At 44.9% G+C, this 12,685-nt stretch overlaps 1 protein-coding gene across 1 annotated transcript in view; it reads left to right on the forward strand.

Annotated features, from left to right (window-relative positions):
- Positions 1–12,685, forward strand: part of rnd2 (Rho family GTPase 2) — a 33,459-nt gene that overhangs the window by 734 nt on the left and 20,040 nt on the right. Inside the window, exon 2 of the mRNA XM_013136008.4 lies at positions 150–237. Coding sequence (XP_012991462.3) covers positions 150–237 — 88 coding nt within the window. The remainder of the gene's footprint in view (positions 1–149; positions 238–12,685) is intronic.

The raw sequence follows: 12,685 nt of genomic DNA on the forward strand, positions 1-12,685 counted from the left end.
AAACCATTTGATTATTATTTCTTATCCAAGTGCTTTTTTCTAGGCTGACATTTCTTGTGTAGTCTATGACATTTAAATTAATGAACTGTAATTCTATGTAAGGCTTTTATAATTAGTGCTTTACTGATCGAGATGCTCCTTTCCCCCAGAACTATGTCCCCACAGTCTTCGAAAACTACACAGCCAGTTTTGAAATCGACAAACAGAGGATTGAGTTGAACATGTGGGACACATCAGGTAAGACTGTTTCCGTTCTCAGTATCTACCTCCTAAAGGTCGCTGATAAATCAATCCTCTGGATGCTTCTCTGGGCAGTGGAGACAGAAAGTCTGCGATGGTGTAAGGACTACTATTTAATCAATTCAGAGTTTTCAGGCAACCATCTCCGTGACAATGGACCATGCCAACTTACAACTGACTGACATATTTTGTTTTGAACATTTATGATTGTTATCGTTGCAGAAAAGCCTCTAGTGTCCATAATTTCTCTCAGCACTGCAGTGTGTTTGCATTCCTGTGTGTGTGTGTGTGTGTGTGTGTGTGTGTGTGTGTGTGTGTGTGTGTGTGTGTGTGTGTGTGTGTGTGTGTGTGTGTGTGTCAGTTCCCAGGCTGTGTCTGAATACTGCTAGGGGAGTCGAATGATAGGGGAGGCCTAAGCAGAATGACTGACTGGCTGGCCCACTAAAAGTGTCTTGACCAGTCAGTTTCAGATGTGCTTGACTCTGGTTACAGTTCACATGAAAGGGATGGTCTTCGCAGCACTGCCCCGGGTCTTGCTGTGACTGTCAAATAACAGCCTTAGATTAGTCATTTGGGAAGTTTTCATTGGTGCACGCTTCTCCTAATTCCTCTTTGTCCAACTGTTGGATCAGTGGGTTGGAGTATAATCAGTAAAAGGTCTGAGGGGTTTCGAATATGGATTTGCTCCAGGTTGGGAAAGCAATTTGTTGTTGCTGCCCTGAGACTGTTTTCAAACCGGGGTGGAATTCTCTACTTTCAGCTCTCTGCCTGGGGCTGTCGGGGGAATTGGAGAGTGCTGTTCAGCAATCCCATGATACACATCTCTGATTGACTGACTAGAACTGACTGACTGGTGCACTGACTGGCTGGATGACAACCGAATGGCTGTCCGACAGATGACTGAGTCGCTAACTAACTGACTGACACCTCAGTGACAGGCTGTCTAACTGGCCTAATGGAAGACTGACTGCCTGACTGACACCTCAGTGACAGGCAGACTGTCTAACTGGCTGACTGACTGACTGGCTGACTGACTGGAACACCCATCCATTACCCAAAACCTTCCTGATCTCCAAAGATATCCTCACAAAGGATGATGGGTATTTTTTGTGTTACTTTTTGTGTTACATGTAGCAGAGATTGTTTTCTTTAGAGGGGATTGTCTGTGTGTGGGCGGGCCCTGGTGTTGACCCTGAGAGTAAATCTACTTTATTCTGTCAGTGAGGGGTGAAGAGGTCTCTCTGGCTCAGAGGCAGTCAGTAGCTTCTCAGTGGTTCGCAAGGCTTCCTAATCTCCTCCAGCAGCTTGGCCCGGGGGCTTCTGTAATTGTAGCAGGGTTGGGCCTGTCCATCTCAAGACACTTTGATGACCTCTGGCGCTGGCGATTTGGCCTTTAATCCTCAGTAAAGATGCCCCCACCCTTTACAGTAACCACAAACAGGATGTCACCCACCCGGTCCACCAGCCCCAAGCATGTGTAACAAGAGATTGTCTTGGCTCACTTGCCTGCCTGTTTACTCCTTGGATAACATGGCAAACACAGATGCTCATGTTTTCACTCCCAGTGTAAATTAGTTAACGGATGTTCTCCCATGGTAAAAACATTTAATTGAAGAGAAGAACATTTTGCTTGGGATGCGCTCTGACTTCCTGCCTGTCATTTGTTCATTATTTATTTCAGTCCTTCGCTTTATTCCTTGGTTCCTGTAACTTCCTCCTCCACCCTCTCCTCTCCACCCTCTCCTCTCCACCCTCCTCTCGATTTATTGCCAGGGGCCAAGTGTCGCCTGCCTCCATCTGCAACATGGCCACTATCTGGGTGTAGTATAGAATTAGTGAAGAAGAGCACTTAGATATTTTTGTGGACCTTGTTTGGTCTTCAAAAACCACTGCCAATATGGCCACCGTAACTGGTCCATGTGTAGCCCAGTATCAGGGACTAATTTTGGGTATGTATTAATGATGAAATACAGTAGGTAGTAGTGGTAATAATTTGGAGAGTGTATTCTTTGAATATCAATTATTATTGAATCATTATTGATTTTCCTTGAGGTGTCTTTAAGCTTCTGCCAAAAGCAGCAACTACTTTTCCTGGGAGCTTTCAGCAGCTACTTCTTAAAACATTCAACCTATCATAATATCCAACATTAAAATAGGGAGAGAGAACCACGGTATAACTAAATTTTTGACTAAACATAAGCCAACAACCTTTCTTGAAGATGGAACTCGAGGATCCTCTTTTGTACTTTCACTCTGATAGGGCTAATAGGTCTGATTAGTCTGATAGAGGTCTGATTAGTCTGATAGAGGTCTGATTAGTCTGATAGAGGTCTGATTAGTCTGATAGAGGTCTGATTAGTCTGATAGAGGTCTGATTAGTCTGATAGAGGTCTGATTAGTCTGATAGAGGTCTGATTAGTCTGATAGAGGTCTGATTAGTCTGATAGAGGTCTGATTAGTCTGATAAGTCTGATAGAGGCTTGAGTCTGATAAGTCTGATATAGGTTTGTGAGTATAATACAGCCCTGAGAGATTTGATAGTCTCATAGAGGTCTGATAGAAGTCTGATTGATGTGATAGAGGTCTGATTTTTCAGATAGCGGTCTGATACAGCTCTGATTGGTCTAAATGGGGTCTGATTTGTCTGATATGCTGCATTTCCACTGGTGCGTTAAAAGTTTTTTTTTCTGGTAGTAAAATAAAAATAACCATAACACCATGCAGAGTTTGTTTATAATATGGAGTCTTACCGCTCTGTACTTCTATTGAGTCAATGGGATCGTAACACCTTCGGTTGTTCCAACTGTTTCCGTTGTGAGTTTTTGCTTCCCCGTACTGTTGTTTATTTTATTTTATCAGGGATCTGTTTGTTAGATCGAATGCAACCCATCACGATAAGCCAAAGACTAAGCAAATGATACCCATCGCTATTTGAATAGCACAACATGCAGCGGTATCACAGCACGTAACGCGCCAATCCTAAAGTCCGGGACTTGGCACCAAGTGTGATCCGGGCTACTCGGCCATGGCCACCTGTTCGACTGGCGCCAGTCCATGTCAATGGAAACAAAACATAGTCTGGACTTTAGGGTAAGACACCAGTGTTTGGGACCAGTGGAAACAAGGCATTAGAGACCTGATTGGTCTGATACAGGCCTGATTGGTCTAATATGTCTGATGTCTGTGATGTGTCTGAGAGATCAAAAAAGTCTGATAGGTCTCTGATAGTTCTGAAAGAGGTCTGAAATGTCTGAAAGAGGTCTGATATGTCGAATAGAGGTCCGAAAGAGGTCTGATATGTCGAATAGAGGTCTGAAAGAGGTCTGATATGTCGAATAGAGGTCTGAAATGTCTGATAGAGGTATAAAATGTCTTATTGTTATATTCTGGCGGTGGACCATTGATTAGTTGAGCTTCATTGATCTGATGTTCTCCAGACCAGCAGGTCTTCTATGTCTTCACAGTATTTAAGGAAACAGAAATTAGATGTTGATCTAATTAGGGTTATGACTGGGGACTGTGTGTATGTGAGAGAGAGTCTGGTCTAAAGGTTGAATCCATTCAACCGGGGAAGTGGGATAATGTACTCGGTGAGACCGGAAAGAATTTGATTTATTTACATTGCATATTAAAAAAAAAAAAATGAATCAGATTAGTATTCAACGTTTAAGTTGTTAAACTATTCAGACATAACTAGCACTTTTTTTTTTAATTTTAATTTTTTAAATAAACAGTTGCTACTGTCGAAGACCTCTGGGGAAGATTGTCTCTGCATGTTAGGCTTCTGTGGCACCTCAAGGCCCTAGTGGAGGCAGACTACAGAACACTGACTACAGATCTGGATGGAAGGCAGCCACGTTGTGGGCCACTTCAAGCTCAACCCACACACACACAAGCATGAACGTGTGTGAGGTCTGTGGGGACCTTAAGTGAATTTGATGTTTATTTTAAAGAGGCATTGAACAGAAACAGGGCCCTTATGGGTCTCTGTGGCCAAAGGTTAACCTTCAGCTGTTTTGTATTCCCGCCCGCCAGCAGTCAGCTACAGACCATCTGGAGATTTAACTAAATTACAAACCCATTGAGTGGAGTTCAAATGAGAGTGTGTGTGTGTGTGTGTGTGTGGTGGTGGTTGAGGGGAACATCTGTGTGTGAATGTCTGTTTATGTGGAAATCTCAGTGTGTTTGTGTAACTAATGGATGTTTTATCTATGGACAGCGGTAACTGACAAGGTTAAGCTTCTTGTGTTCAAATGTCACTGTTCCTTAGCCCATTCCTGGCTGCGACTGGACAAGCTGACATCAGACACAGGGTCACAAAGGGGTCCCTGCACCAATCAGTGACCAGCACTGCGTGTCACCGTTCATGGGTAAGGACGCTCCGCTGTCGGTCTGTGTATTCAGCTACTGGCCCAGCCGGGACTCTCATGGCTGTGACTGTCCCTGGTATGGTGGTGCAGCATGGGAACGGTTCCTCCCAGACCCGGAACGTTCTCCCCCACATAGCACACGGTTGTCCCTGGGAACGTCCAAGCAACTCATGACAGCCTGTCAGTCGTATGTCTATCCGGGTTCCCTGTGATTGGCTCACGGCAGGGACACATTCCCGTCTGAGCTCTGCTGATTACGTTCAGTTGGTCAGGGAATTTGCTAACGCAGAATTAGAATTTAGAATTTATCTGATTTCGTTAGAGGCGTTAGAACGTGTCAGAGGTCAAATAACACTCTCAAAATGATCCACTTGTTGACTGGGTCATTCTCATGTATTAGGATTCATTTAGTAAAACTCTAAAACCACTACAGTCTCACATACACACAGACACACGTTAATATCAATGTAATGTCCAAAAAAATTATTCCAATATTGTTGGACATTTTTGTTTTTCCTAACACACCTAAACTCTAACCCAAACCCCGACTGTAACGCCAAACCGTACTGCTAACCCTAATCTGAACCCTAACCCCAAAAGGAACTTTTAACTTTTAACTCCCTTATATCAAAAATAGCCATGGGGCCTGGCAACTTGCCCCTAAGCAGTCAAATTGGCCTCGTTTTATTATCCTCGCTGACGTATTTGGTAGTCAGTGGTAAAACCTGTCCATACACACTGCCATCATACACACAGTGACTTCTCAACATTCCTGGCGTCTTTGTTTTCGTTTAAAGCCACATTCTCTGTGCAGCGGACCATTAGGGGAACCAGAGCTCTGTATCAACAAGCTTAGTTCACAGGGCCTTCCCTTCCTCAGCTCCACTTGATTAATCTTTAATAGCAACTCCATGAGCTACGAACCCGACATGGAGATGAAATAACTGTCTCCTTTCCGCCGTGGCTGGCTGTAGTGAGAGGTGGCTCTGAAAAGCAAAAGCCCAACAGAGCAATGAGCAGCTCGCCTGGTAGCCATGATGTTTCACTGTTATACAGAGGTGGTTGGGATGACCTCTATGACATGCTGTGTTATTGGTTCAGTTTGACCTTCCTTGTCTTCCTCATCGTCCTCAGAATTGTATCCCCTCACTTGTCAGTTACAAATAATGAGGTACACACTCATTTTGTTTTGCAAAGCTTTTGTTTGTATTACATTTATTTATTTATTTATTTATTTATTTATAGGGGCATTTTGGGATTTCTCTGCCACTTCTTGTAAAAGTAGCACTTTTGAGCCAAAACGGGCACCAGAACGTGTTGTTTTTATGTGCCGATATGTGCCCCATGTTATCAAAATCACCCACTTAAAAACCTGGAATTCCAAGTTGGCAGACTGAGGGATGACAGTGATTCTACTTATATATTATACACTTAAACAACATACTACGCATCCAGCATGGAATGGAAGGTTTACAAGTCCTAGACGGCATCTTTAAATCTATCACAACCCATAAATCGGAGTTACCCTCCCTCTCCCTTTTTAATGTCATGGTGGGTGTCTGTAAATGTCTGTTGTCAGGTTCCTTGTAATGTAGCCTGCCTGTCGTGGTTATTATACTCCAGTCTACAGAGAGCTGTCACTTCACGGCCATCAGTCGGACCAGCCGGGGGGCAAGAGTGGCGCAACGCAGACCTGTTTTTGTGATGCCTATCACGTGGCGGGCACACCCAGCCCTGGTGATTAGTGCCAGGCAGTGAGTGTACGGTGAACCTGCGTGGATGCGTGCGTGTGAGTGTAACAGCGAATTATATGAACGTTCCAGACGATCGTCCCCTGGGACAGGTTTCTAGCGGTGTTCAGCAGGCAGTCACATTTCAGATTTACACCCCCCCCAATGCCCAATGACACTCTGTTTGAAAAGGCTATATGATAATTTCACTACCAGTTTTGCCATCAAAATGTCAAACGCTGAATAATGTTGGTCTAATGACTGTTGTTTCAGTGATTCACCATTATGAAGAATAGGTGGGTGCATAATTAAATGGAAATGGTGTTGCTCAATGCCCTGGGCTAAATTTAGGACATGTCAGGACATGCCATCTGAGCTCTTAACACGAGTAGTCAAAAGAAGCTATTGTAAAATACCCAGCCGGTCAGATGGGCTCCATACAGCTTAGTTCTACTGTCTAAAACAATGGTACAGTACTGTTCTGTCCATATCCTAACACTCAAACAACAGCTGCAGAAATCATATCTGTACAACACAACTCCAACCGACAAGTGAACTGACTCCAACCGACAAGTGAACTGACTCCAACCGACAAGTGAACTGACTCCAACCGACAAGTGAACTGACTCCAACCGACAAGTGAACTGACTCCAACCGACAAGTGAACTGACTCCAACCGACAAGTGAACTGACTCCAACCGACAAGTGAACTGACTCCAACCGACAAGTGAACTGACTCCAACCGACAAGTGAACTGACTCCAACCGACAAGTGAACTGACTCCAACCGACAAGTGAACTGACTCCAACCGACAAATTAATGACACAAATTTACAAATTAGCTGATGCCGACTGTCAAATTACCTGACACTGACAAATTAGGTGACCACAAGTTGTGCATTTGAACAGGCACTGGAAATAAAAGCTTCTTCTACCAGGTCCAGACAGACATGCAGACGACAAACAGACAGACTGACATTGTTAGAATGCATCTGGAGGTATTTTTGGACAGGGGCTGAGCTGGCTCTCCATTGAGTCCCTGACAGGAGCTGGCTCTGACGGAAAGCTTTAATCCCATCCCTTCCTGGCCTCCCTGCGGCTCCCCGTCTTTGATTCCCGTTTGGGAACACCACCTACTCCTTATCCTATACCTAACCTATTGGCTGACAGCTGAGGGAGAGCTTCCTTAGTCCTGCTTGCATCTTACATACTGAAATAGCCATAACAATATCTGTATGGTGGGGACTTTTTAAGATATCCCGGTTAAAGCATTCATGGATTTTAGTTCTTATTCCAATTCCGGCAATCATTAAACAAATCTTTCTGGAAAATCTGTAAATCTGGGAACATTTTGGGATTATTTATCAAAATTTGTGACACACACATCCCAGTTAGGACACACTTATCATCTTTAACAGCTTAACAACACAGCAAAAGATTTGTACTAGATGCAATACATATTTTAAAAGAACATTAAATAAAATATAATAGTAGTAAAAATGAAATAGTTAAAATAAAAAAGACAGAGCATAAAATATTGCTGAAATACACGGAGTAAAATCTTCTTTTAAGATCTGAAAAATGTGTACTGTTCCTGTGACAAGTCAAACAAATGACATCTGGAACTAACACATGGTGACTGTGGATGTCCAGTCGTTAGCGTGTTCTGTTCGCTGCACTTCGGTAACCTAAGCCCGTATCCAACGCAGAGGCTCCATCGTCAGCTCACTGCACATTTCCCCAGTCTGTGACTGTAACCACCCAGAGGCCTCCAGAGCCTGGAGGAGAACCAGGGTCCATGCAGCAGGACAGGATGCTTCCCAGCCAGCTTTGTGTCCCCTGGCTGGGCACCCTCCCTATGGAGCACCGCAGCTATCCGAGTCATCGGCTGACTACCACACTAGGGTCAGGGGAGGAGACCTGGGTGCTTGGGTGCTAGTTAGAGAGCCAATCAAGCCTTCCAGCAGGTAGAGGGGGAATGAAGTTAAAAAGAACATATTCTGACATCAACAGGTAGCATTTTCAAAGCGGACATTTTGAAATTAACGCAGTCTACTTCATCTCTCTCTTTTTATCTGCTATCATTCTCTGCTATGTTCTCGCACTGTGGTAGCTCATTAGTCTGGGAGGCTGCTGAAGCATGGCTCTGTCCTGGAGTCTGGAGGAGAGGAGAGAACAGAGGAAGGGAGGGGAGAGGAAAAGAGGAGTGAGATGAGGGAGGGCAGGTGATGTGTAAGGACGGGCTAGCCTTACTGACAAGCTGTAATTAAACAGAATATCCACTTTGAGTTGTAACACACAGACGTTCATACACACACAGACGTTCATACACACACAGACAACCATATCTTAGGTTTTCCTATCCTTGTGGGGGACTAAAATATGTCCCTTTCAAAATCCTCGTATCCCTAATTCTTAAATTAACCCTAACCTCAAACACCTGAGGCCTATGCTATGAAGCAGGTTTTGGATTTGGCGAGCTAACTTCAGGTTGAACCCTGGGTTGTCAGTGTCACGACAGTGGTTCACGTGTTACCGGGTTACATCGCCATGGTAACTTATGCTGCACACCTAACCTGCTGTGGAGCAGGTCATATTCGAGATTACAGATTAACATGTATAAAAGCACTTCCTACTGACCAAACAGTTCTTGATTGAAAATGGCATCACCATTCTTAGAAGATCCCGTGACATACAGTATTTAGATGCTGACAAAACGCGTTGGCTTTCTCTGATGAGTATCAATATCGAATATGTAGATTCTCAGCGGAGGGAGTTACTTATCTTTGTCAGCTTCTTGAGCTGTATGTTTCCAGTGCGACACGCTGAAGTTGTGTGCTTACATTTCCACAGACCGTATGCATAGCGGGCCATTTTTCTTGCTACAGGTAGTTTTATGTGCGCTCTGGGTGATGCGGAGAACATAAGCAAAAACACGGTCTGCCACGCGATTCACAAGGTGACTTTTTGCTCTAACAGATCTACTTGATAAATGTGTTGTGTTCCCGGGCCATTTGCCCACACAGTCTATTAAAGAGGGCTTTTGAAATGGCCGACCCTATGACGTTTACTGTGTATTTACTGTGTTTTAAATGCAGCAGACTCCTTTCATAGGGCTCCCCAGAGTGATCGGTGCCATAGTTTGCTCCCATATTCAGACAACAGCATCACTGGATGAGACTGATGGCGATTTTGTTAATTGCATGTCATTCCACAGCATCAGCGTTCAGGTAAAAGGAAAAACAAGGATGGTAATTGTTTGGTCATACTGGTACATTGCCTATATGGACACAAAGGGTTTTCAGAGAAAGCAGCAGGACGGACAGTTAAAGGTGATTCCTTTGTAACACACATAGAAATGTTCACACAGCACAGGTGTCACAGTTGGACTGTTTTTTTTTTTAGTCCTTTCAAATGCACATTGATGTTTAACCTTTTCACTTGTAATATTTATTTTGTATTTGCTCCCAAGGCTGCTTAACAATGTCGGGTTTGCCACTGAAACAAACAATATGGCAAAAATTGTCTTACACGGCATAAGAATTCATCTAAGCAACACATTAATTTAATTGAGTGCACAATTGTAATTATAGTCCAGGCCCAGGGCTATTCAAATCCGGTTCTGGAGGGCCGAAACACTTCTGGGTTTTGGTTCTACCTGCTAGTTGATTGCCTTCACTTGGCATCTCAGGTCTGAGTCAGTCCCATATTGTTAGTAGAGGATAAAGCCAGAAATGTTTCGGCCCTCGAGGACCAGAATTGAATAGCCCTGTTATAGTCAGGTCTAGTTGTACCTTAATGATGGGGCAGTGATATTAATAAGCCTTGTAACTTACGCATTTACAAAGTCTGCAATTTTTTTTGCCATGTTTCCTTTTTGTTTTTGGCAGCAGCAACTGTGTATTCTTCTCGAAAATTAACATTTGCTCCTCTTGAATGCAACATGTGTCTCTGGTTGACTTGTCCATGTGTCAGGTCCTGGCTGGGGGCCTCTAGGCACCTACTGCGCTACTGTTTTCTGTTCTCGACAATTAGAGGCAGCTGCACTTTGTCTCTGACTGGGCACCCTATTTAAGTTGCTCTTGTTTTGCTTTAGTTTGTGGTTCATTGTTTGGAGTTAGATTTGTATTTGCTGCACTTTGGTTCGCGGCTTTTGTTGTTTTGTGATGACTATTAAAAGGATGTTTCCTTCCACTCGCTCTGTGCTTCGTGTCCTGCCTTCCTATGGCCGTGACACCATGTTCGCGATTGGTCGTAAGGTGCAAACACTGCTCCTTTCATTTGAACGCGCTCGTCGCTAGATGCGGAAAACCTGGGTTGATTTAACAAGTTGATAACCACTGTCATGACACCGGACTGTGGTTGTTAGGTTTAGTGAAGCCAGCTAACAAAAATAAATCCTGGGTATGTTGAACTTGCTTCATAGTATAGGTCTGTGATCTTAACGCTAATCCTGACCTGACACAAGGTCACGCTCCTCGCAGTGCTCAGGCTGCATGCTAATGAGTGGTACATTAAAATACATTAAACCCTGTGACAAATCTGCTTCCTGTCTGGCCTTCCCTCTCCCCACCTCCCCTGTCCCCCTCCCCTGTCCCTCTCCCCACCTCCCCTGTCCCCCTCCCCTGTCCCTCTCCCCAGCTCCACTTCCCCGATCCACAGCTCCCCTGCCCCTCTAACCTAATCCTTTCTTCCTCCTCCCCACCTCCCCTGTCCCTCTCCCCAGTTCCCTGCCCCTCACCTCCCCGGTCCCTCTCCCCAGCTCCCTACTTCTCTCCCCACCTCCCCTGTCCCTCTCCCCAGTTCCCTGCCCCTCACCTCCCCGGTCCCTCTCCCCAGCTCCCTACTTCTCTCCCCACCTCACATGCCCCTCCCACCAGCTCCCCTTTAATTCCTTTAAAATGAAAGGAATAGATGCGGTTCTGGAACGCAGATATGCCGGACCAAAGATTCCGAGCATTCGTCACATATACAGGGTTCTCTACAGTGTTCCGCTCGTTCTGCAGCCAGAGAACAGGCTCCTCAAAAAGGTTTGATCAAAGCTGAATCATTGTAGCCTCACCCGGTGGTGGTGTTCTAGGTTTGTGCTTAACTTGAGTGCTTGTATGGAGGAGACTGCCCCGCGTTCTCTGCACGCATGGTAGACTTAAGTGATGTTTTGCATTAAGTTCAGTGAGTATGTCCAAGAGCAGATGGTGTTAACGGAGAAGTCTATCTTTTGTTTCAGTGAAAGCACATACTGAGTATAGTGGCGTGATGCAACCATTCTTAAAGTCCTCTCCATATCTCATTAGCTGGTGTTGTTTGTCTGTGGTAATGTTATGCAATGCTGTAATATTCGGTGTGGACGTTTGCATTCAACATGTTCGGCATCTCAGGTTGGTAGAGCATGCCAGGCTGGTCGGTTCGATTCTCAGGGGGGGTCAGTATGAAAATGTATCCACTCACTCACTACTTCACTGCAAGTGGCTTTTGATAAGAGCATCTGCTAAATTACAACAATGTAAAATGTAATTTAATCCTGCAGAAGTGGATGCAGCGTTGATTTGAAAATGTATTAATCAAGCACTGTTCTTCATTAATCGAACTAGGGGACAGGTAGCCTACTGGACAGAGCATTGGGTTACCGAAAGGTCGTTGTTTTGATTTCCTAAGTCAGCAATATGAAAAAAATTTCATTGTGCCTTTTAGCAAGGCGCTAATCCCCGACTGATGCTCTGTTAAAGAGAGTACAGTAGGACCAACATGTCAGATATGATCATTGGGTCACTGAGTAGAATAAAGACTGTCAGGGGTCCTGGGTAGGAAGAATAAAGACTGTCAGGGGTCCTGGGTAGGAAGAATAAAGACTGTCAGGGGTCCTGGGTAGGTAGAATACAGACTGTCAGGACTCGTGGGTAGGTAGAATACAGACTGTCAGGAGTCCTTGGTAGGTAGAATACAGATTGTAAAGAGTCCTGAGTAGGTAGAATGCGATGCAGCTTTCACAAAAGCGATATCCCTTCTAGTCATGATCCAGTATTTCGTTACTTCCAAATCCTTATTTGGAGGCCTCAGTTAAGGATTTTTATGGAACAAAATATTGTTTTGTCACCTCTGGGGCTCCGTAGAATGCCCTTATCTTTATTCCCGGGGAATCCAGAACCACAGCTTCGACCAATAGATGCTGGTGTTTGAGCATAGGAATGCCGACTGCCCTGTTTGCCTTCCATCCACCCCGCCATTGTGTTTCAGCTGACCGGAGGGGCACTGTGTGGGGGGTGGGGGAGTGGGGGGGGGGGGGGGGGGGGGGGGGGGCGGGGGCGGGGGCGATGCTCGCCAGGCTCCGGGCACAATAAGGCTGAGA

Source organism: Esox lucius, chromosome 11 (assembly GCF_011004845.1).
Source record: "Esox lucius isolate fEsoLuc1 chromosome 11, fEsoLuc1.pri, whole genome shotgun sequence".
NCBI lineage: Eukaryota > Metazoa > Chordata > Actinopteri > Esociformes > Esocidae > Esox > Esox lucius.